We start from the raw sequence: 25883 nt of genomic DNA on the forward strand, positions 1-25883 counted from the left end.
CTTGCTGTCTCCCTATTCCTCTCACCCCTTAGGTTCTTGATGTCATCGTGTGGATGCTCTAAGACATATATAGGTAGGCTTTAAGTCAGACTAGATTGGTGGTATATTAAAAAAAGCAACAACGTAGTAGAAGGACCGCTTCTCGTAACATGAATGCAAACCAGACAAATAGAAAGTACATAGCTCATGTGTATTATTAGACAATCAGGGGTTCTGTTTTTCCCAGCAATAATTATAGACCATATAACTTTGATTTAAAAAATAACTCATTTCAAACAAAAAACTAATAAACTGAAGAAGCTTGCCATCCTTTTCATTTCAAACCAAACTAATAAAGAGTACATAGCATTTAACTTCTTCAACATCCACGAGTATTAACCTACAATGTATCTCTCCCTAATAATAAAGCACGGATTGGGTCTCCGGGTTCACCGTCGTGGCAATTTGCGAAAAAGCCCCTGTAGTTTTTGTTATTCAACCCGCACTCCTTTTTTTTGAGTGAAAAAAAACGATTTGTTTTTTACTCCTCGCATCCATCTCCTCCTTCCCCCCAAGCGAGCTAGGGTGGAGCCGCCGCCTCTCCGGCGTGCCCACTGGTGCTCCGTCCACCCCTCTTCTTCATCTTCTCCCCCAACCCCTACTCCTCCCAGGACCAACCGTGGTGGACGACATGCCCGCCGGCGCTCCGTCCTCCCCTCTTCTCCATCTTCTATCCTCCCCTTCTCCCTCCTCCATCCCTGTCCAGTCCCCACCTCCCCTCACCCCTACTCCCCACAGGCCCACGAGGATCGAGCGTGCGCGGGCGGCGTTGGTGGACGAGTTGGGCGATGCGTGGAGGACCTCAACTACTGCCTCCCCTGCACCTCAATCGTTGTCACGGCTACCAACTTCTTTGTCCCCCAAGTACTGGTTTTCAGCAGATCCGGGCGAGGTGAGAGACTCTGCTTCTCTCTATTGGCTACAGAGACAGATTTACTCTCTATTAGCTACAGAGACAGATTTAGGGTCAGATTTGATTTGTTTGTATTCAGGTAATTAAATGATGTTGGAGGTTGTGATGCAGCACAAGTAGCACAAGTTCATCATGTCCACTGCCCTTCATTGAATATCAGGTTCAATTTTCTTGATTTTTTACTTGAGCTGTTACTCATAGCATTTTTTTAATCTGGGTATCATAGAGTTGGTGTAGTTAAATGATGTAAGGGGATAAGGAACAAAATTGTGTAAGACGATACTAACATGTACTCATATTATTCCAACATTGTTGGATATTGCTTGGAGATTTGCCCTTTTTATAAGAAATCAAAAACAGTCTGTAATCTGGACGTGTACGAACGTTGCGTGAACATTTTTCTGTTTAAATTGGGCGTCCAATCTCTGTAAGCTGGGTGTTGCCTGTACTTTATATTAGTCCAATGTTTGCCAGTTCCTGGTTGATTCCCTATTTGATGTGAATCCATGAACAAATAAGTTTATGAACAAGTTCCTGTTTGCTCCCTGTTTGATTCAAGTCTGAAAGATTCATAGATGCTACACTTCAGTTATAAATGCACAAAAAGTTAGGACTCATAATATTATGAAAGAAATATGTTCCATCCGCCCCTACCCCTTGTAAATATATATTTAAATGTGCATGCCCACTTTGTCGGAACACCGCCCAATGCTGGAAGACAATCCGCCGTCCGACGGTGTTGCACAGTTCGCCGCAACTTTGTCGGCTGGTTCTTCACTTGAGGTATGTAGACAAGGAGTATTGAAATTATGGTCTTTTGTTTTCTGCAACCTAACGTTCATTGCTTCAGATGTGTCTTTGGTCTTATTTTACTACTGGTTGTGATTGTGGTACATAACGCTGATGTTGAAAGCGTGGACCAGGTCCTATATTAGCTATCTTTGATTTACATCCAAAGTTCAGTTATAATTATAGGCTGGAAACTTTATATTATTTTGCTATCTTATTTCGTTTGTGAAAGTAGCTGCAACAAGTAGCAGTTTGAATTGATGCAATCAAGTAAGCAAGGCTTTGATTGTAAAATTTGTGTGTTGGCATAGGCTGAAGCAAGCACCTTTACTATCTGTATTTGTCTGAATCTTTTTGTGTTGTCATAGGCTGAATCAGTAGTTGGTGCAGCTAGCTGCAGCAAGCACCAGCTTAACTTAATGCTAGCATTTACTTGAAGCCTTGATATGCTCTTGCCGACTGGGTAAACTAGCACATCTTCGATCTGTATGCTTGAATCTTTAGTTTGTGCAGCTAGCCACTAGCAAGTAATTAAAGCCTTGATCTGCTCTTGCCGACAAAATAATCTTGGAAGAAGCATCTAGATCACTTCACTATGGGCCCATCCAGTAGCTTTTCAAGATTATCTGTCACTCCACTATTTACTGTATTGTTATAACTGCTCCCTATTTGATTGAACTCCGTGCTGATTGCATCTTTGGAAAATCTGGAATATTGTTTGAACAAGGTAATTGTTGGAGTTTTAACTTCAATTTTTGTTGTTGTTACACAAAATGTCGCCTCCGCCGACTTTGCTGGAAGACCATCAGCCATCGCCTAGACCGACTTCGCTGAAGGTATCTCTTTTTCTTTGTGTAAATTATGATGGAGCTATGTTTACAGTGATTTACAGCCAGGGTTTACTGATGTTTAAACTAGAAAAATTGATTTGAGAAAATATTTAACGCAATTGGTCTATTGCCATAGGCTCAAGCAAAGCACCTCTTCGATCTGTACGATTTGCCATCTTGTTTCCTTTATCAAACTATCTGCAGCAAGTAGAAATCTGAATTGATGCAAGCAAGTAGTAACCATTATGGCGGCACGGTAAACTTCTAATGTTCCATCCAGAATATCTTCCAGCAATATATGTGAACAGAAAAATGGTGACCTTTTGAAACAATTATATGGTTCTATATATCCAAAGGAATTGACGCCAATTATTATCCTGGAAAAGAGTGTTACCTGCCATAGTGCTTCTTGCTGTACAAATATCCGAATGTTATATTTTACACATGTGACGCAAGTCTTATTCGTTTGCAAAAATATGGTTGTACAAGATGGATGCGAACTCTGAAAACAAAATTTGGGACAACTGCTAGCATTCAACGAGAACGAATATGAAGACAACATACCTGCCGATGTACTAGAATTCCTCAGTTGTATCAAGAAAACCAAAATTAAAACTGCTATGTAAGATCTCCAGATATTTGTGCAGATTGATTATGTAAGCTACTCTGGAAACTTGGTGCTAACTTCCATTTTCTCTCAACAGGACATGTGCTATTTATGAAAAATGAGCTTCTCTACTACTGGCTGGCAGCCCGTGATGGTGGTTTTAGATATGAAGCTAAGGAAAGCGTGCCTCATAATTCATTGGATGGCCAATTAGATATTGGTGGCTGTAAATGACATGAGTATTTAGCTTTAATAAAATCTACTCCCTCCGTCCCATAATATAAGAACATTTTTGCTTGAAAAACGTTCTTGTATTATGGAATGAAGGGAGTAGATATGTACTCTTGTGGATGAGGCTGGTACTAAATGTGCATTGAATTTACCAGCATTGGTTAATATTGGTTTTACTGTCGACATTGCATAGTGAGTTTATATAATTGATACAAGTGAAGACATATTTTACAAGAATGATTATAGATCCACCAATGCTGGTGCTAGATCTATCGCTGACATGAATTGTGTAAAATAATATGTTTATTCTGTACTTGTAACGTCCCAACTCACCTGTCTAGCTGAAGTGCTGCACTGCTCATCTCGCCTCTTTAAGCGAAGTGATGCACTGCTGCTCTATGTTGGCGTGTGGTAGCAGCCAGTATCCTTGATCTACCTTCGGCTAGAGGAAAATATGACGATGTAACTTTGATCTAGAGCTCGACTCTCTAATGTCAGGACAATTAGGCCAGCAGCCTGCTGCTTTTACTCGTGCGTAGCATCATCCATAATTTCATATTTAAAAAATCGATTGATCCGCAAACCAATATAAGAATAGAAAAGCACTGTGCAATTTCCCTACCAGATAATGTTTGTCTCCAAAAAATCATTCCATTTTTTAAAAAAAATCCAAAAACTATTAACCAGATAATGTTCGTCTCCAAAAAATTATTGCATTAAAAAAAATCCAAAAACTATTGTCCAAATTTAAAGAAAAAAAATCACCTTTTCAAAAATAAATAAAAAAATCATGCTAATCTACCATGTATTCCATGCACCCCAACTCTTTCATGAGATGAAAGTGTCGAGCTGAAGTTGGTCCACACAAACGATTAGGATGGCTTATTCACGTTCAAGTTACATGGCCCAAAAAGCGATAGTTCAGTGTAATCTTATTTAAGAAACGTTTGCCAAAATTGGATATAAGAAGTGTTGTGTAAAGGCACACAATGTAGATTTTAAATTTTTTCCCGCCCATTACAACATATGGGCATTGAACCTTGCCGCCCCTGGTCACTGCCACCGCACCGCCGAATAGGCCGGAGTAGCATCTTCTCCACCATCGCGCCGCCACGGTCGCCCTGCTCACGCTCGTCTTGGCACGCTGCCCTACCAAGCTCGCGGCCTCCCTCCACGCAGCTGCAACAGCTCGTCGCAGGTCCCGCGACAGTCTCTCTCTAGCGCGCGCGAGTTCCCGTGACGGTGTCCTCCGAGGGCCTTGGCCCAGGCGAAAGTCGCGGCCTCCTCCTTGGCGGGCGTCCAGGATCTCGTCGGCGGTGCTAGCCTGCGAGGTGTTTGACGAAATGCTCAAGGCGGACACGCCCACAAATGGGGCAACACTGTTGGGCAATGCGGTTGACCGAAATGAAAAAGCGAACAAACATGTCCGCTTCGCCGACCCAAATGGTCCGTTTGGGTCTGCGTGTTGGAGTTGCCCTGAAGCCCGTTTTGGTCGCTGGGAGAAGGGCGTGCGAGCAAGCGGGCAACACATGACCTAAACCCCCTACACTCTCAATGGACCAAACCCAAAAACAGTGCAAAATAAATAAGACATAAAATACAATATTTCAAAAAAATCAACGGCACCATAAAAATGATTCCATTTTTTAAAACATTCTCAAAATTCTAAAAAAAAACCTTCTCAAAGTAAAAATAATAATCGTGTTTTTCTAAACAACAAAAAATAGAATTGACTGAAAGAATATTTCATACACAAGTACTTTATCATAGGTTGAAATGAAAATGATGAGCCGAAATAGGTCATGACAAACATTATTAGGGTACGCCCAAATTTCATAGTGCAAAAAGAAATGTTCAACGTAACCTTATTTCTAATGTTTCCAATAATCGAATTAAAAAAGTGTTCCATAATGGCACATCGAGCAGGTTATATTTAATTTTTCGCCCGGTGCAACGCACGGGCATTTGTACTAGTACAACTAATAAATAAAAATATTTTTGTCTGCGAGACACATATATCAAGTTACTCAAAGTTCAAACCAGTGAAGTAACTATAGCAGGGCTTACAGGAGAGATCCCATTTGCAGAAGCTCTGATGATGATTTCATCCATTCCTTTCAAAAGTTCAAAGAGCATGCGTATCAGCATGAATTAGCACATATATGACCACAATCTAGTCAAAAATACTTGTAGCTATAGATCTTGAACCCAGAGGTACTGAACCTGACATGGGGTAACATATACGCAATCTCTTTGAAGAACAAATGACAGATTACTCTAGATAGGTTTTGGAATCTAAACACCACTGATACTGCAATTTTGGAGTATAAACACCACCGATACTGCAATTTTGGAGTATAAACACCACTGATATAAGGTCCTTGCTCTCCAACTGCATTTCAATGTACAAAGAAATATGTATCACTCAAGGATGCTTGAATAGCCAGATGCACAAATGCTAAAAAAATTCGAGCATGCACGCATACCTTTTTGGTACCAGGTTAATAGAAATCTAAAAACAAATGCACCATTACAGTATTTATTTAATGCAATTATCCACCAATATAGTGTTGCAACTTTCTTGTTATGAAGCTGATTTTCAAGCCAGAAGGTGTAACCCACAACATTATTGGGATGTAGCTTTTCTGAAGGTATCAACCAAGCCTCTCATATATTGTAGTTTTCTCATAATTTTCTCTCTTCAATGGTACAACCTGCATCCTCTGATTTGGCCTAAAAATCATTGTTGAACAAGGAACTTCACATGTTAATTAAGAAAGGAAACTCGTGCATTGATAAGGGAATTTTGGAAAATGTCGATGGATTTCAAACAGAATGAGAACAGAAAGCTAGATAAGTAAACACACTTCTATAAACTCAAACATGGATCCATAACCCTGTAAACCTGAAGATAAAGTGAAAGAAAAATTAAAATAGAAACTTCCCATCAACAATAAAAGTTCAGGAAGTCACTGGAACATGGATCCGAAGATCAAGTGAAGAACAATGGAATTAAAACATAAAGTAGCAATAATAATGGAAGAGAAGATCAGCCATGCCAATCTACGTAAAGCTATGCACTGTATTGGATAGAGAATGGTGTTACCTATGAGTTCACAACAGTACTACTTGATTGGTAGAGCAAGCATTAGGCTTAATCCCAAAATAAGAAGTGCGCCGCTGCAGTATAGTTAACTACAATTGTTAGTTAGTTTGGCATACTATTAGAGAAACCCACCAGAATTCTCTCAATGGGAAGTAGAACACATCCGCCGTGCGCCCCATCTCTGGACCCTGCGGCCGTCTCCAGCCGTCACGCACCTGTGATTTCGACCTGGCCATTCTCGTCGTCGTTGCCGAGGCCCCTAACTGAGATAACCCTCGTCTTCTATGTGGCGTGGTCTAGCCACCCGACAGAGGCCAAGAACTGGGAGGCCGCCACGCTCCGCAACGTGTTTTCTTCTTCTTTTCTTTCTTGTGCTCCCATAATCTTCGTCTCCCCAATCCATGCTCACAACCGTCGTTAATGGTACGTCCGACTTTCAATCATCCAGCCCTCCCACATAAACAAGGTATGTCGCGAATGGACAAGCTCCACGTCAACACGCTGATTGTTGTAAAAATACATCAGATCAACATTCCTTAATTTTTGGCAACAAATAAAAAGAAAGTAGAAATACTTGGTTCAAAGCTAGTACAGATGTAGAGAAAATAAACCTTTAAAATGTGTGGTATGTGGTCGGCTTACAGATACTTTTATATATCTAAATTTCTCAACATAATGTAGGATTCAGTATACACGATGCATCAAAACTTAAGTGAAGCATCCATCAACCACATGGGGAAAAATATTGAAGTGAAGCCATCTGTGTTGAACCCTGGAGTTCTGAATCTAAATCTTAAATGCCCATCACATTGGCACTCAATGGTGACACCGACTACTGAATTTTCTTAGTAGAAAACAACATCATTTACGAATCTTTCTCTTTAAAACACCACTAATACTGCCATTTTGGAGTCTAAACACCACTAATACTGCACATAGTCTGCATCCTGCCATGTACTAACTGAAATATATGGAGCTTGCTATGTTGTGTTAAAATAAAATAAGCCGGTCTTTTCTCTGTCCGGCAAAAGGCCAGTCTTTTGCCGTCCTCAAACCAAGTAACAAAGAAATAGTTTCAACTTAGAAAAACAGAGATTAGAAAAAGGATATATGTTCTCATTGTGCATATGGCTGGGCATCATAAATCAAAGAATTGAATCTCAAGATGCAACTTCTCTCACCGTCAGGTATGAGCATCAATGTGCAGGTAGGCACTGCAGGATTAACATGATTCATGCACACTAATTAGACATCTTTTTAGATGGTCAGTGCTGAAGCATGTAGTAGTGAAGCAGCACTTTCTTTTGATGTATACTTACTTGCTACTCCAACTTGCAGTACTGAAGCATGTACCACACTAATTAGACATCTTTTTAGATGGTAAGTTCCTTCTGACTTGCGCATAGACATGGTGGCATTTATGTCAGAACAATGTACACGGCAGCTGACCGAGTATTAAGTCTCAAGTAATAGGACTGTAAGTAGTCGAGCAACTGACTGAGTATAATATTCAAACGTTGCAGCCTTGGTTTGCCTACAAAAAAGACAGAGTAAAACATATAGAAATGTCAATTGCATGATTTATTCCAAATTAATAATTACAAGATGCAACAATGGATATTAGTGGCGTGGAGATAACCTTACGCGGCGGCGGAGCTCCGCGCTCCTCTTCTCCATGCATGGTGGCGGGGCTCCTTGGAGCCGACAAGTGTGAGGGAGGAGCTCCCTGCTCCTCTCCTCTGTTTTTGGGGTGAGACCGCGAGACGGACCAGTACATTTTGCAGACGGCCAGCATTTCACTACTTTTCTCATAGTGGTATTGAATAACGAGTGGAATTCATTCCTGAAAAACATCAAACTGCCACCGAATGGTGTCCATGCGTCATCATCTATTCCCCTAAGACAATGAAACTGGATGACATGCAATCAAACAAGCCAAGTTGGGGCTAATTAATCAAAAGTACACACCTGATTTCAACTAAGAATATGCCGCTGTCTCTTCCCTTGAGCCATCAATTAATAGTACGAGCTCATGGTCAATTTTAATCTGTTAAACAAATGCACATGTGTGAAGCACACAACAAGAGATTGATCTGCTATTGGCACTATCGGAGGTACATAGAAGCATTCTTAAATATTCTCGTATGATTGGCGGTTATTCATTTTGCGGAAATCCATCAATCAGAAGCTTATTATTTCCAATCACAAGCATGTTCTTTACTAATTAGCATGACAATGATCTCAAAAGGCACAAGCTTTCCTTCATACATGAGATCCTTGATCATTGTACTAACTGAAAGAGGCTGGCATTAAAAAGATATCAAGAAAATTATTACAATGTAAGAGTTTATTTACAGGAACTGAAAGCAGACTGTTACCTGCTCCATATCACATTTAACTTCTTCGCGAAGAAGATCACCAGCACTCAGATGTGCAAACCCATATACTGGTTCACAATCTTAGAATGCTAAGTAGCTTTGACACTGCCTCACCCTCCTGTACCAGCAATATAAGCAATGGACTGAACATCCCAAAGAGTTAAACAGGACACATCACGGACGTTACCTGTGTTGTCAAGCGAGTTCGAACAACATCCAATGGGTAAGTTACGTAAGTTACAGATGCAGTTGTCGCTCCCGCTAAACCATCACCAACTAAACGTACCGACACTAACATAATTTGGGTCATCCTAGCAAGGCACCATTCAGAAAGCCGCAAGATGTCCAATATGCCAAAAGATAAATAAATCATGTGAAAATAAAAGATAAACAAGATGTACTATATACATTCTAGTCATCTAGTGTATACCAATACACACGGAAAAACATGTGCATCGTCATCGTGCAAACACAATTCTGCTATTCTTATCATATTTTATCCATATTTCTTACTCCCTCCGTTCCATAATGTAGTGCCTATAGATTTTTGCAAAAGTCAAACATTACAAACTTTGACCATATCTATAGAGAAAAGTAGATACATCTAGAATACCAAATGGACATCACCGGATACATCGCGAGTTATATTTTCAGAATGTATATGTTTGATATTGTAGATGTAGATAGTTTTCTCTATACACTTGGTCAAAGTTGGCAAAGTTTGACTTTCACAAAAATCTATAGGCACTACATTGTGGAATGGAGGGAGTACATTTTAAGAACTAAATTGAAGTTACTACTCCATCAATCCGTACATGTATCATCGTTAAATATTTGAAACTTTCACAATCTATAGAAGTGCAAATATACCTGGATTGTTCATATTAATGAGTTTTGTTAATAATACAACCAATTTTACATCCCATAAAGAATTATGAAGGCCTAATAGGTTACAAAATGACGATAATGCGAGTATGCTCCACGTTATCAAGAATTTTTGCCTCTTCAACTTACATGAGCTCGTGGGACCTGGTGTGATTGATCTCCTTTTCATATTCCTCCTGAAATAGCGCAACACGCCAGACACAAAAACTGAGTATTGTCAAGTACGTCTTATTCCCACCATCAAGAAATTTAAGGACTGCTGGACTGCTTGTGAAATGACGTACATGGCTTTATCACAGGGTGTTACTAATGAAAACATGAACTGATTTATCAGCACTGCAACAGTTTCCAAAATGCTAGATGCCCAAGGCAACTATAATCTACTATGCCCTATCGTAACGCAGAAGATACTTTTTTTTTGCGGAAAATTATAAATGATACTTAGCAAGAACTAAACCTAAGGGAAGTGCTTCTACTAACATACATCAAATCTGAACAAGTTTTCAGACTTTTCTACTCAAAAGCATCCATTCTACTGGATGAACATACTGCAGACCAAGAATTAACCTAAAAATTGGTATCTATTTTACCACGATTTAGCTTCAAAAAATGCAACAATTTCAGATTAAGCACCGACAAACTCGTCTTGATGCAGACAAGTATCATGACAGTGAATATTCACACTAAATTGAAATCTGAGTAATCACGTACGTATAGGCTATGTAGAAGATGGGAACGAAGTGCAATCCTTCTTTGCGTCAATAGTCACCATGTAGAAGAAGACCCATCCGAATTATACAGTCTGCAATGTAAGCAGTACATTCTTGACCTAATTCAGGAACACTAAATAATAGAAAAAAAATCACAATTGGTTATAGAATTTGCCTATTGTTCTTCTAAGCTAAATCCCCTTTATAGGAATTTCTAGTGGAGTCTGCCAAGGCCGTATGGGGCAAAAGAAGCGATGCAGACTTCCATGAGTGCACGGGAGTAGGGAATACGTCGAGGGCGCGGCGGCGTACCTGTCTTGTTGGTGCGGCCGCCGATGGAGACGGCGGCCAGCGTGCGGTGCTCTGGGAAGACGACCTTCTACCGCCACCATGTGGTCACAGACCAGCGCAGCCCCATGCGCGACCACCGCCGTGTGTGCCTGCTGCCGTGACCATTGCACCCACATGGGACGCCGCGACCCCCGGCCACCGCGCCGCTATGCCGCGGCCACGAAATCGCTGCCGGCCCACGAGAACATGACAGACTGAATGATATGACATCAATTTGTAATTATTTTGAGCCCCATAATTCAACAGTTCATGAGCAAAGCACAATTTCATGAATAAATTGGAACAAATCCATGGCAGTGGATGGATTATAAATCGAAAAGGAGGTGGATGGGATCCATCTATCAAACTCACACAATACTATTTGCTTGCAGGCCTATTTTCCAAACCAAATCACGCAACAAGAGGAGTTCGCACTGGCGGATGGATTCATTTTTATGAATAGACGAAAACACAGAAATTCGAGACTCACTCGTGTAGTCAAGCGTATGAGATTTTTGTTCAATCAGGAGGTGTGACCACGCTGCTCTGCTCCGCTCACCTCAGGCGTGGCCAAATCCAACTCGCTACCTCCGCTCGTTGTGGTTGACAAGCAGCTGGCCGCCATGGATCCCCCGGACATCGCGACGGCAGCAGCGCAGGAGCACGAAGCACACGGGAGCGGCGCCGCCGGCGAGGCCGATTTCGACGGTTAGGACAGAGGCGGGGCACAACGGGGTGGGGAATGGCGCGACGCACGGAGAGCAAGGGTGTGCGGGATGGCCGGTGGAGGTAGACGACGAGGGTCGCGGCCAACGGCAGGATCTGTCTGACGGATCGGGGAGTCCTGCTTTAATGCGTCGATTGCAATTGAGATTTTGGTGGCAGGGTATACCTGTGCTCCTCCTTGATCCAGGCCTTCCAGGGTACGCCGTCGGGCGTTTCCCGGAGTTCGGCGGCGGCGGGATTCAAACCGCCCTGCCTTGCAGAGGCGGCGGCGTCGTCGTCTCCCCCTCGGACGGCGGCGGCGTGGGTAGATGGGATCGATGGGAGGGGGCAACGAAGGATGGGGTTCATGGGTTTTTTTTTTTTGCTGGGTGTTGGTTTTTTTTGGCTGCGTGGGATGGGGTGCGGTGGGGTAAGAGACGAAAAAAACCAGCGAAAGTGGTGGGACGAAATAAAACCAACGAAAAATAACCGACGGACTATTCACCAACTGCTCCATTAGGAGTAGAGATTCTGCAAATAAAGAGCGCGGCCACACTCGTTCTTAAAGTTTTGCGCCGCTATTGTCGTGGATGTCTAGTGGCTCTAGTGGTTAGCTAAACTTGGATAAGAATGCAACGACCTAAGTTCGAATACAGTTGAAGGCGTTTCTTTTGCTCATTTTTTGGTGTTATATCGCTGCGCTCTGCCTTCACGGGCCGGCCCAACAGGGTTCTGCTGTGTGCGCCAGCCCCCCCGCTCTCTCGAATATATTTGGCAACCACCTCTCGGCGCGCGTCGTCCTATCCCTCCTTTCCTCCCCGTCGATTTCCCATGTAGCGCCTCTGCCCAGCCCTTGGGGATCGAGGCCTGCGTCAGCAATGTGATGATTCGGTTTTTCTGGGGAGTGCTGGTGATTCAATTTTTCAGGACACTGATAATGTTCGGTGCTGATTTCTGGGGCATTTTGTGGCTGTGTGCTGCTGATCTAGCATGGAGGAACGAATACATCCCTTTGGTACCTTGGCAGTACACGATCTATCTGCTTTTCACCAGCAGCGGCATGTACTGTTTTTAGCCCCTGTTCTCTAGTCTGTACCCATTCAGTTCAGTGATGTGAGCTACTAGTTAGTTTGGTACTACTTTCTCCGTCCGGAAATACTTGTCATCAAAATGAATAAAAGGGGATGTATCTAGATGTATTTTAGTTCTAGATACATCTCTTTTCATCCATTTTGGTGACAAGTATTTTCGGACGGAGGGAGTACTAAATTATTCAGTTAAGCTTTTTGTAGTGTTAGTTTGGTAGCTGGTAATCATTTTCTGGTATTCAGTTTTTGTTTTGTCTACTTTCAGGTTACTTAATTATATTTTGTTTTCCCCGGCTTGAACTCTGCATTTTGTCAGTATCGAATCATAGCCCGCATTTTTGCAACGTGTGGCATAAATGCTGCCCTACTTTTTTCTATTCTTTCGCACACGTGTTAGTGCATGCATGTGTTCTCCTACACAAACTAGATTGCACGGGTGTTTTAGGAATTCGTGTTTCGTTCATTTGTTCATTGAGTGCTTTTCTAAGTTCCATTGGTGTGGTCAGTCTGTAAATACCCGCGTGTCCTTTTGCATTTGTACGTAACTATTTTTCATATATATATTTTTCCTGCAACCAAGCCACCTGCTGATCTTTGAGATTCATCTGCTACAAATATATAGTTTACTTTTGAGTTCATTTTTAGTTACTTCTTACTGGTATGATTCATGAATGCTTGCTAATGGTGACATGGTGATTTTATATGTGTTCTTGTTAGTTTTTTTTCCGAGCAGACTTTTGTAACTGATTTTTACTCGAGTATCATGTAACTTCACTGGACTTGTTTTTTAAATGGGTTGCTTTTCGGCCTAACTTTGCATGCACACTTTTGTAAGATAAGTCGTGATGCATGATGTTCTGTTTTGGATTTAGCTTACTTAATAAAGTGTACTCACTGTTTTGCCTGTCTCCAAAAGAAAGATTCTTCTTCTCTAGTGTCATGGTCTGTGAGATAAATAATAGTTTTTCAGTGTCACTTTCTAAAGTCTTTTTGATTTGTCAATAGTCTTTTTGCATAGCAAATCATTGGAGCCTTGTGTCTCTTCTTCAGTAATCATTCATCAGTGTTCAGTCATTTTCCCTATGTCTCCATTGCGTCTGCCTTGATACAAATGAGATGAGGTTTGATCTAGGTGCTGTAGGGTCACTGTCATGTGGACCCGGCCCCACATGTCATCCGCACTAGCCACGCGGTCGTATCCGATCGTTGGGCCGCGGGTCGCCCATGGATTTGGTGAGATCCCATGGGCTTCTCGTACTGGTTCGCTGCTGTTTGGCTATGGGCTTTACACGAGCGCGCGGGGCGCCGGCCTTTCATTTCCCTTGGCTGCTGCGTCTGATTACACTCTGATTCCCCTGCCGCCATTGACCGGCCAGGTCTGCACTCTGCAGGCAGCAGCACCGCGCGTGGACGGCACCTCAACCACCTTGCGGATACGAGGTACGCAAGCGCTTCCCTGATACTCCCCATGTCGTATTCCCCTTCTGCCGCCGGCCTCGGCTCCCTGACGTCCCCCGGCCGGCGGCGAAAGTCCTTGGCCGACGCATGCGTGATACGTGGATCGTTCACTAGTTAATCCATGGCTAATGACGTTTCCGCCTCGTACTAAGAGTGGGTCTGCGGTTGGTGAGCCTAGTGTTCTTACGGATCAGTTTATTTTGCTACCTCTACTCCACTGTGGTGATCTTGAGATACGGAAAGGATCACTTATAGAAAAATAATAGTGACTCGTTCGGATATGCATGATGAAAGATATCCTTTCTGTGCCTGCAACCTACCTACCCCAAGGCGGCTAAGGTTCCAGCAATTAATAATTTATTTACTGCTCTATTTGATTACAGGGTTATGGTCATCATGACTACTATATCTCTGCCCGTCCTTGCTGCCTGCATCTACAATCTACACTCTTTGTCTTCAGTCTGACATTCACTCTGAGCGAGCGAGCGGGCGGAGGAATGGAGGAAGCCATGGCGATTCTGCGCGACGCTTCGCCGTGGAGCCTGCTCGCCGGCGCCGCGGCCATGGCGGCTCTGTGGTGGGCGGTCAAGATGCTCGAGTGGGTCTGGTGGGGCCCGAGGCGCATCGAACGGGCCCTGAGGGCGCAGGGCCTCGGGGGCACCCACTACCGGTTCCTGAGAGGCGACATCAGGGAAGAGCAGCGGCTCATGAGGGCGGCCCTCTCCAAGCCCGTGCCAATGGACCGGCCGCACGACATAGTCCCGCGCGTCTCCCCTCTCCTCCACCGCGTCACTGCGGAGCACGGTATGTACCACCGCCAACCGCCGCCCGCTTTCTTCATCAGATCCCAACTAGAAGAACTACTGTATCTTTCCTAGTTGCGTGCTCCTCCTGATTTTTTTGATATGCCATTAGGTTATTACACTCTTTGTTTCAGTGTCGTGTTCGGCTATTCTTATCATCTGTTGCTGAAAACTCAGGGAAGGTCTCATTCACATGGTTTGGGCCGTACCCAAGAATCACAATCAGTGATCCTGAGCTGGTTCGGCAAGTTCTCGCAAATAAATTCGGCCACTTCGATAAAACGAAGCTAGCCCGCCTTGCAAGGGTGTTTATTGGCGGACTCGCGGTCCTTGACGGTGAAGAATGGGCCAAACATAGAAGGATTATGAATCCAGCCTTTCATGCAGAAAAGCTAAAGGTAATAGTATTTATTTATTTTGCTTACTGTAAAAAAAAAATACTGTATTTCTTTTACTAGAAAAGTATTACTAGTATTTGCTAAAAGAACTCGTGTTTACACAGTGTGATTCCTATCCAGTAAATATATCTAAATCAGACTCCAGATCACAATATCTAATCTAGAATTGGATCGACATGAATTCGGTGTCAAATCAGGTGGATATAATATAATTTGTCAAGTTGCTCCCTATAAGGCTATAATCGGTAATTTCGTATCCAATGGAACTGTAAATTTGCAAGAAGCTACCACAGCTGGCTCTGTATGTAACTGTACTTCTATCAAAAAGTCCTTTGGAGAAGATACAAAGTTATTATAATAACTAATTGCTGTAAATTGTGATACTAAAGTTATAAATAGTATGAGTTCTATCAACTGGTTGGAATTTCCTTTGTGATGGATATGTCAGACAACCGAGGCAAAATACTAGTACGTTTATTCAATACATCACATGATCCTAGGAAATTTAACTAACAGGGCACAATTAGCGGCAACCTATTACTATATGATCAAACAAGGAAGATAAAAAGACCAAACCATTTCTCCCTGACCATTTACTTGGAATTGATTACAGCGGATGTTGCCGGCATTCTCTGCATCTTGCAGTGAACTAATTGACAGATGGGATAATTCAGTCACTGTTTCTGTTGGAGCAATAGAGCTTGATGTTTGGTCGGAGTTCCAAAATTTATCAGGGGATGTCATTTCAAGAGCTGCATTCGGTGTCACCAACGAAGAAGGCAGGCGGATTTTCCAACTTCAAGCCGAGCAAGCAGAGCGCCTTGTCCAATCTTTCCGGACTAATTACATCCCGGGCTTCTCGTACGATCCTCATTTTCCTTATTATTTGGTTCCCAACAAACAAATATCAATTTATGTGGATTCATGTGTTCCAGAATGTTTTCTCAATGAAATTTCTGTATCCATTTCTGAAACTAATCAACGGATATTTTCACTCTTCAGTCTGTTGCCGACAGAAAACAACAGAAAGATGAAGGCTATAAATACAGAGGTCAAAGGGATTCTAAGGGGGATAATAGAGAAGAGGCAGAAGTACATGAAGAATGGAGGAACTGACAAGGACGATCTGCTGGGCCTGCTACTAGAGTCAAACATGGATTACAAGGATGCCAATGGCAAAACAAGCAAGGGGATGACCGTGGAAGATGTAATTGACGAATGCAAGTTGTTCTACTTCGCGGGAATGGAGACTACAGCCGTACTGCTCACATGGACAGTGGTGCTACTAAGCATGCATCCGGAGTGGCAGGATCGTGCCAGGGAGGAGGTTCTGCAAGTATTTGGGAAGAACAAACCAGATTTAAATGGCCTTAGCCGCCTAAAAGTTGTGAGTACTTGCTAGCTTGCCTGTGACATGAGTTAGGCACTTAGATAATTGCAAGGTTCATAGCTTTTGATTCTGTCATTTTTCTGCTAATTGTGTATGACAGGTTATGATGGTGTTCAACGAGGTCCTGCGTCTGTACCCACCGGTGATGCTCATTAACCGCCGGACATACAAGAAAATAGAGCTCGGAGGCGTCACATACCCGCCGAACGTGATGCTCGCGCTGCAACTCATGTTCGTCCACCGTGACCCTGGCATCTGGGGGGATGACGCCGGCGAGTTCAACCCGGGGAGGTTTGCCGACGGCATCTCCAAGGCAAGCAGGGACCCGGGGGCCTTCTTCGCCTTCAGCTCAGGGCCGAGGAACTGCATTGGTCAGAACTTCGCGCTGCTTGAGGCCAAGGTGGCCGTCAGCATGATCCTGCAGCGGTTCTCTTTTGAGCTGTCGCCGGCGTACGTGCATGCGCCCTATGCCGTCCTTACACTGCACCCGCAGCACGGTGTTCCGGTCAGGCTGCACCGGCTCTGAATCGGGGATCAAAGTGTATCTAGACCCGTCATTTTGATGTCAAAGAAAGTACTCCTCTGTCAAGAAATATAAGAGCGTTTAGATCACTAGTTAGTGATCTAAACGCTCTTATATTTCTTTACGGAGGGAGCACTACATTGTCTGCACGCAGCTGTCAGGATAGTGTTTTCAGACAGTCCTTTGTTCCCCTGGTTTTTAGGGCATCTAGTTGAATCCTGAATCACAGCACCAATGCGTATATACTTTACTTCAGTTCAAAGTATAAAACTTGTAGCTGGGTACAACTTGAAAAATTATTGCATGCTCGATGCTCTTCACTGCCCAGAGAATGTGTAGCATCGTCAGAGCTTCTTTGGCTTAATTTGAGCATAGTGTTTTTGTGCTGAAGAATGTTTGCTAGAGCCATCTTAGCTTCAAGCAATGCAGAGTTCTGACCTATGCATGTCCGAGGACCCATTCCAGATGGAAAGAAGGCGGCCTGCTCCTTTGATGCGTTGGAGATGCCCTTAGAAAACATTTCTGGGTTGAATTCACTCGCATCATGCCCCTAAATATTGGGATCATGGTGAATGAACATCGTGGGCAATAGAACGTGCACTCCTGCCGGATAAGCTATGCCCCCAAGTTTTACCTCCTTGTATAATGGTAAGTATGTGTTTTTTCTTTTGGAATATTTTGAAGATGGCTCACCACGCAACCTAAGAACCTCGTATAGAATCAATGTTACCTGCAAAACAGGAACAAAAACCTCAACATTAGCATAACACTTATTAAAGATGTAAAACATCAAGTTTCATCTTCTTCACCAACCCAAATCACTGTTTACGTTTTTTTTAGAAACAAAGATGAGCACGTAATGATCAACACATTTCATGCATAAAAATGTGTACATGGTCTCAGAAGAGCAAAAGAAGTGCAGTGCAGTGCCCCAAGATGCAAATAATATGATTTCTACAACATAAAGAAAGTTGACCTCAAGTTATTGTTACTATCATATACTTCATCCGTTCCAGAATATAAGGTGCATCAATTTTCATGAAAGTCAAACATATATACGGTTGACCAGGACTACAGAATAAAATATCAAAAACATCCACCGTACAAAATAAAAATATATGAAAATACTTTTGACACTTTAAATATCAATATCCACAATTTTCATGTAATCCAAACAAAAAATGCTCCATGCCATTGAAAGAATTTAAAATTATGTTTGTGAGACTTTAGTGAATTATACAATGCAACACATGGTCTCATAGTTTTAAAAAAAATCATATCATTCACAAAATGTGTCAACGCATATTTTAAAATACTTAAAACGTATTAAAAAAATATCCAGAACGTGTATTTCAAAAAGAAAATCATGTACTTCAAAAAATTAAATGTATATAAAAATGTTTTAGATGTATACAGAAAATGTACAATGTGTATGCAAAATTTGAATTGGGTTAAAAAATTAAAACAAAGAAAGAAACAAAAAAAACAAAGAAACCAAAGAAAAGGAAAGGAAAACCTAACAATACCAGCGAAACAAAATGAAACCCCAAATAAAACTGATGTAAAACAGTGAAAACCCTGTTTAAAACCACAAAAAAAACTTGCGCATAGCTACAGTACTGGACCGGTCCAATACCACCATGCTCTAGGCGAGACCTATTAGGACTGGTAACGAGCGAGAAATATATCATTTGGGATACAGACGCGTCATACCCTATTTGGCACTTAGGCCTTGTACAATGGGAGGTGCTTAGGGAAGGTGCTTAAAGAAATAAATCAGGCTTTTTTTAAACACCGGTACTTATTTATATAGGATAGACGCTTAACTAAGCGTCTCTCCTGTAGAAATAGGCACCGGTGCTTCAGAAAAATTTGGTTTATTTTTCTAAGCACCTCCCATTGTACAAGGCCTTATAGCGCCCTAAAAGACAAAACTGTGTCGTAATTGGCCGGCCCAAATAGCGTTTTTTTGCGTCTATTTTGAGAACCTTCTAGAAGGTCCAGTCGGTTTTTCTGGGTGGCTTTTCTTTTTGCTTTTTCCACCACAGTTTTTGCTTGGTTTTCTCGATTATCCTTTTTCCTTATTTATTTTTCTTTTAAATTTCGTGATTTTTTTCAATTTCATGATTATTTTGAATTCATGAAATTTTCCCTAATTTTCCTCTTTTTTACAATTTCACATACATTTTCAAATTGATAAACTTTTTTGAAATCATTTTTCCAACTCTGTGAACTTTTTTCAACCTCATAAACTTTTTTCCCAAATTTGTGAACTTTTTTTAATTCAGAATCATGAACATTTTTCACATCCGTGTACTTCTTTCATAGTCATAATTTTGTTTTAAAATTTCAAATTCATGACCTTTTTAAAATTGTCAATGGTCAACAGTCGGAGTCAATGGTGGGCGGTCACAGGTCGTGCTCAAGTTGCCTCGTGGCCTGTGGCCTATCGAGCGCACGCGTGAGCGCCAGCTACGTAAACACGCACTATAAGTGGGAAAAACCTATTGGCCACACATTGCGTCAAAATGTCGATGAATCGCACACACAGATGCGACTAGCGAGCGATTTTGGGCCAGCCCATCCGTACGTACAAGTTCCGGTTTTGTGAACCTTCTAGAGCGTTCCCAGCCGGTTCTTACTGGTTTTGGGAACCATCTAGAAGGTTCCTAAACCGGTTTTTATTTTTTCTTTTCTTTTTCTTTTTTTACTCTTTCTGTTTTTTCTTCTTCCATTTTCTGGTTATTTTTTCTTTTCTCTTCTTTACTTTTTTGTTTTCTTTCTGTTTTCCTTTTCAAGTTAATTTCTCTTTTCAACACATTTTCTTTCTTTGATTTTTATTTCCATATGTGTTCTTATCTTATTTTAAGAAAATATTAAAAAAACGTGTTCCCAGAAAATGTCAGTTTTTGAAAAAATGTTCTCAAAATTCAAAAATTGTTCTTGGTACACCAAAAAGTTCAAAACTTTTGAAATTCAGAAAAAGTACCAGATTTCAACTTTTTGTTCACGTATTCAAATAGAATTCACGCTACCAAATTGTTCAAGATTTTTCAAAATTGTTCTCCATTTCCAAATTTGTTCTCAAGATTCAAAAAATGTTCGTAGTTTAAAAAATTGTTCGCGCTTCAAAATTTGATCTCTGTTTCAAAATTTGTTCTCAATATTCAAAAAATGTTCATGCTTTAAAAAACTGCTCTTTCAAAAAATGTTTTGGAAATCCAAATTTTGTTTATTTTCAAACTTTTGTTTTGTTTTTGTGAAAAAATCATACGTTCAAAAAAATTCTCAAAATTTGCCTTTTAGACATCTTAAAAAATTACTCAATGTTTGCGTGTTTAAAAAAATGTTCATGTTTCAAAAATTGTTCGAAGTTACAAAAATTGTGCGTGTTTTACAATAAAGTTCATGTTTTACAAAAATGTTCAGGCTATAGAAAGATGCCTTCATTTTTATTATTTTTGTTCACGTATACTGAAAAAATAGCATTTACAAAATTGTTTTCCGTTTCAAAATTTTATTCTGAATTTTCAAGATTTTTTTCTGTTTTAAATTTTTGTTCACCAATTAAAAAATATCACATTCTCAGAAAATGTTCTGGATTTCAAAATTTGTTCATAAATTCAATAAATGCTCCTCTTTTTAACTTTTGTTCGCAATTTAAAAAATGATTGAGGAATTCAAAAAATGTTCATATTTGTTAACCTTTTTTCAGCAATTCAAAAAAATGGGAATTTCCAAAAAATGTTCCCGCTTTCCAAATTTGTTCACATCATCAAAAATGGTCATGTTTTTCAAAATTTGACCCCAAATTCCAAAAATGTTCAGGGGAATTCAAAAAACTGTTGACGTCTTGAAAATTTTGTTCATAATTTTGAAAAATGTTCGCACTTTTCAGTTTTTTGTTCTTGTTTTTCAGAAAATGTTTTCATTTTCGAGAAATTCTTCTTGATTTCAGTAAACAATGTCGATTTCATGTTGTTCCTTTATTTTGTTTTTTTATATTCCCAAAAAAATTTCAAGTTTATTTTTTCTCTCTCTATGAAATATGAAAATGTTTTATTCGCAAAAAAATTATAAATGTTTGCACCTTATGTTCATATAAGGCGGACTGCCATTTTACGTATGAAATCCCAGGAATTATGGTGGCTATTAGCGTTGCTCACTTCGAGTAGGTTATTGTTCGATCCCTGCCGCTCTTGTATGTTTCTTTAACTTTGGCGGTTCGAACTTAACATGGGAAGTTGAATGTTGCAGTGGTTAGCACGGCGTGCCATTGACCACGAGGTCCCGGGATCGATCCGCAGCTCCTGCACGCTCTATTTTCGGCACTTTGCCGCAACTAGCGGCAAATAGGAAGTCCCCTATAAGTGCTGAGGACTTCCTTGCCTATCGATGGAGTTCTCCGCTTTGACATCCTAACTAGGCTTAAGCCCATCCCAACCTTCTTGTCTGGATGGGTGGCCACTGATCTTGGTCATTGCCCATGCAACCTTTCTCATTCAAAGCCCCACGGTCTGAACTTTGGTGGAAAGACTAGCAAACCACTCGGGCGAACACACATCATTTCCCCGCACGACATATCTAGTTCTGTCACGACGACACTCGAAACCATGAGCCATGTGCAGCGCGCGCTGCATCCACCGGCCATCTCAGGCCGTCGTATCATGCCGCCGGTGATTTTTAATACTAGTCAATGTGTATGTGCAATACACGTTAATTTGGAAGTATATTAAATGCATGCAGATATTAAGTAGGATATTATTTGTGTGTTATTATATGATTAATAATATATTTGGCATGAAATTAACTGCACGCTAAACATGTTGAGCGCTCGACGTTGAATCAGTTTAGATTGTTGGATTGAGATGATTTGATTGCCGAGATTAATTAGATCTACCCCTTTAGATTTTTTTATATTGATATAGATATGATATAGATTAATACACAAAAACTGTTTTTTTTCATGGAAACAATGAGCGAGCGAGTTAATGAGCTGCGGCCCGCTAACCGTCCGTGTGAACGCCAATTCCAAATTCGGTGCTACATATGCTGATGGCAAATCCTACATGATGCATATCGTGTCAAATTGTCGTTCTTTCACACGTACTGAGCCACCGAGCGACCGATACTACGCCAACCCATAGCGTGTACTAGATCGGGACCGCGCCTTGGCGCAAGGGTGCCGGTCCCAACATTTTGGTGAAGCAAGTAGTGCTAAGTTAGTAGAAATCTATGTTTAGCGTATGAATTCCCTCTACATTGGAGTAAGTTCAACATCCAATGATAATTTAGTAAGAAGCATAGTTTAACACACGTATTCAACAAGACAACAAAGCAAGATATTATCAAGTTCAACATCCTCATGAGATTATAGACACTCGGTGAGTTCATTAGACCACAAAAGCTAATAACTACGACATTAAGTTCAATACTAAGAGCACAAACACGAGAGAGGAAGTACTAATAGCAGGAACATAATAAGAAAGCAAAAGCCAGGCATAGTGACGATAGAGGCGGTCAAACTACAAAGCCATAGCCATTAGGCATACTAATTAGTAGCTCCGTCCAACTGCCTTGTCGGTCAACTTCATAGGTGCACTTAGATGATCAACCGCGTGGCCTTGGTGTAAAAGCAAATGGTGCAACCACATCATGCTCTTGTGCCTGAGACCGTCTTTTTATTTGCATCATCTCAGCCCATGTGGGAAACTATAGCATGATGGCACGAACTTCAGAAGCTGTCGTGTACTCAAAGATGACTTGAATTCGATGGTTCTACAAAACAGATACAAATGAAGAACATTATCCTGTGGATAAGTAAGGAAAAGGGAACCAATAACAAACATCTACTTCGGATTAGCTAGTGTTAATAAACCATTAAAGATTACTGAGTGTAAAAAAAATGCTGTGCAGTCAGACTACCGATACTCTTTAGCCTATAAAACCTAAGTGTACGCCATCCCTTTCTCTACAATTTAGCGGTCCTTTATTGTTACTGTTGAATCAAGAAAGCAATGGAATGATAAATGGATACATTGAACTACACAAAAGGCCACCAGATATCTCATAGAAAAGATTGCTGATGTAAACATGTCTATGCCACAACCTATGGATATTTATTTGAGTAGATGTCACTAATTTCAAACGTTAATATCTGGTATAGGGGAAATTCATGTAGGTAGTAAAAATGTGGTGGCGGAACTGAATTATACAATAAATGCATATGCATATAGAAAATCTCTGTCTATTGTTCAAATATACGAAATCTACTTATAATCTTGATCCAGAGCAGCCAGTAGGTCTCTAAGCTGCTTTTTTGTAAGGAAGATAACCAAATAAAAAGATCGATTGTTAAAAGACTCAACAGTAAAAAGAAGCAGAGCACATGGCCATTTGAGGACTGATAGTACGTCTAATGTGGGCAATTATTCAGTCTTTTCTCTAGCCGGCAGCCTAATTGTATGTCTGTTGAAACCATTTTCAAAAAATAAAGGCTTTGTCAGATTCAAAAGAACATGACGTTACTACCAGCTAATACATGACCATGAGATCTTGTATCATAGTTGTATTGTGATCTGGTCCTAAATATTGCCATTTTGTCTTATGAACCATGAAATCTAAACTTTTCGCCCTGTAACAGAGCAAGCACATGCATGCTCTTGCCATCTGCGGACTTATAGAAAATCCGGTGCCTTGCATGAAACAGTCCAAGAACCATATTTCAGATTGCACAACTAAAAGCAGAGAAACATGTAGCAAAGTAATAGTATCAATACATGGAAACCAGCAGAACAGATGATAGGTGGGTATAAAGTAAAGGTTGGTACCTGAGAGTCGAGTATAACCAAGTCCATATGCTTAATCGGACAATTTTCAGTTCCATCGTGGTGGTGCCACAAGCATGACACTTGCACACGAACATGGCGAAGCGAGTTGCCCGGACGAAGCTTGGACAAAGCATTAAACACCATCTATATCAGCAGGCTTAATCAATATATACGAACAAAGCAAGAATAAACTACACAAGACATAGTTTACCAAGCATGGAAAATAGATAGCATAGCACGTTAACAAGAAACACATAAGAACCCACACAAGCAGGCTAATATAGAACAGAGGCCCAGCAAGTACAAGACCAACACACATAAAATAAGAAAATGCCAAAAGGCAGTATTAGACAGGAATACACACATATGGCAAGACACGAGAGGGACAATACACCCCTACCTGATGATCGGTGAGAGTCAATAGATTAGGCAAAACTACAGCACCCACAAAGCTGAAGGCAAGGCCTGCAAAAAATAATCAACAACAGGATTAACCAATGGAAATACCAAGCTAATTAAGCATCTAGAACCTAAAGCCATCAACCAAAAAACTATACGTGTTGGCCATGTAAATTAAAACAGCACTACCCACAAACAAAATACATGGGTCCACACATAACCTTTAAAAATACATGTTGCTCCTTTACTACCTGCATAACCTAAGAGAACATGAAAAAAGGACTAATTTAGTTCTGCTGTAGTAGCAACTCATAATAATTTAGCTAGCATCTATGCTGATGAAGCAAAAACAATGACACTATTTAAAAAGAAAGTGAGCAGCAGGGAAAGCAAGATGGTAACAGGGAAAGCAAAACATGTGCGATACAAACTATTTCCTAAAATCACATCTCAAGAAAACCCTATTTAACACCTATAGGAAGTAAGACGACAAAGCAAGCAAATTTATCAAATACGGCAGCTTATTTATTACCTCAAGCTAAACGGGGTTCTCCATACTTTAATTCCGCTATGCATTGCTAGTTTCTCTTCCCATTAGATTCGAAACTCAAGCAAACAGGAGGTGCCTGTAGAGCTGCAGAGCGACTTGGCTGCAAGGTTGCCAAAAGGATGCAACAGAAGTGGCAAACAAGGGAAGAACATCCTACTTCTTATCCAAATATTCAAAATGCAGAGGATTGTGCATGATATTCAGCATATAATAAACTACAGTGCACTTTCTAGTTCAGATATCCATGACTATATTTGAAGTGTATAGTAGATTAACCATTGTCTAGCAAAATTTCAGGAGATCCATGAGAAGTTTGTTTCCACTTGATACAATAATCAAACAACTGTTGGGAATATGCCCTAGAGGCAATAACAAAATGGTTATTATTGTATTTCCTTGTTCATGATAATTGTCTATTATTCATGCTATAATTGTATTGACCGAAAACCGCAATACATGTTTGAATACATAGACCACAACATGTCCCTAGTGAGTCTCTAGTTGACTAGCTCGTTGATCAACAGATGGTCATGGTTTCCTGACCATGGACATTGGATGTCATTGATAACGGGATCACATCATTAGGAGAATGATGTGATGGACAAGACCCAATCCTAAGCATAGCACAAGATCGTGTAGTTCGTTTGCTAAAGCTTTTCTAATGTCAAGTATCATTTCCTTAGACCATGAGATTGTGTAACTCCCTGATACCGTAGGAGTACTTTGGGTGTACCAAACGTCACAATGTAACCGGGTGGCTATAAAGGTGCACTACGGGTATCTCTGAAAGTGTCTGTTGGGTTGGCACGAATCGAGACTGGGATTTGTCACTCCATGTGATGGAGAGGTATCTCTGGGCCCACTCGGTAGGACATCATCATAGTGTGCACAATGTGATCAAGGAGTTGATCACGGGATGAT

At 41.0% G+C, this 25883-nt stretch overlaps 1 protein-coding gene and 2 long non-coding RNA genes across 22 annotated transcripts; 1 reads left to right on the forward strand and 2 right to left on the reverse strand.

The window, feature by feature from the left end:
• Positions 1-5317: 5317 nt before the first annotated feature.
• On the reverse strand, positions 5318-11881 carry LOC119366020. 19 transcript variants are annotated; one of them, XR_005175883.1, is made up of 12 exons: positions 11711-11881; positions 10801-11033; positions 10490-10580; positions 9908-9954; positions 9180-9204; positions 8894-9080; positions 8484-8562; positions 8155-8373; positions 7835-8049; positions 6648-7729; positions 5896-6142; positions 5318-5801 (listed from the first exon to the last, which is right to left on the reverse strand). It is a non-coding gene; the product is annotated as an uncharacterized LOC119366020 (long non-coding RNA). The 19 variants fall into 19 exon arrangements; XR_005175890.1 differs by having other exon boundaries at positions 8894-9011; positions 9081-9204; XR_005175889.1 differs by having other exon boundaries at positions 6648-7016; positions 7697-7729; positions 8894-9204.
• Positions 11882-13935: 2054 nt separating this feature from the next.
• On the forward strand, positions 13936-17553 carry LOC119366021 (cytochrome P450 72A11-like). Of its 2 annotated transcripts, XM_037631676.1 has the most exons (6): positions 13936-14051; positions 14453-14873; positions 15050-15270; positions 15884-16131; positions 16273-16657; positions 16761-17550. In XM_037631676.1, the coding sequence occupies exons 2-6, from the start codon at positions 14567-14569 to the stop codon at positions 17184-17186; spliced, it is 1587 nt and encodes a 528-aa protein (XP_037487573.1). In that variant the 5' UTR covers positions 13936-14051; positions 14453-14566; the 3' UTR covers positions 17187-17550. The 2 variants fall into 2 exon arrangements, with proteins under 2 accessions (XP_037487573.1, XP_037487572.1); XM_037631675.1 differs by having other exon boundaries at positions 15884-16657; positions 16761-17553.
• Positions 17554-22509: 4956 nt separating this feature from the next.
• Positions 22510-24087, reverse strand: LOC119368556. Its single transcript, XR_005176675.1, has 2 exons — positions 24014-24087; positions 22510-22961 (listed from the first exon to the last, which is right to left on the reverse strand). It is a non-coding gene; the product is annotated as an uncharacterized LOC119368556 (long non-coding RNA).
• Between the last annotated feature and the right edge of the window lie 1796 nt (positions 24088-25883).

The sequence above is a fragment of the Triticum dicoccoides genome, chromosome 2B (genome assembly GCF_002162155.2).
Source record: "Triticum dicoccoides isolate Atlit2015 ecotype Zavitan chromosome 2B, WEW_v2.0, whole genome shotgun sequence".
NCBI classification, from domain to species: Eukaryota; Viridiplantae; Streptophyta; class Magnoliopsida; order Poales; family Poaceae; genus Triticum; species Triticum dicoccoides.

What these genes read in the sequence shown, in the direction of transcription:
- LOC119366021 (XM_037631675.1), top strand. Translation starts at nt 14,567, where the DNA reads ATGGAGGAAGCCATGGCGATTCTGCGCGACGCTTCGCCGTGGAGCCTG. An exon ending in CCGCGTCACTGCGGAGCACG is followed by an intron (nt 14,874 to 15,049) that starts GTATGTACCACC and finishes CTGAAAACTCAG; the next exon opens with GGAAGGTCTCATTCACATGG. An exon ending in GCCTTAGCCGCCTAAAAGTT is followed by an intron (nt 16,658 to 16,760) that starts GTGAGTACTTGC and finishes TGTGTATGACAG; the next exon opens with GTTATGATGGTGTTCAACGA.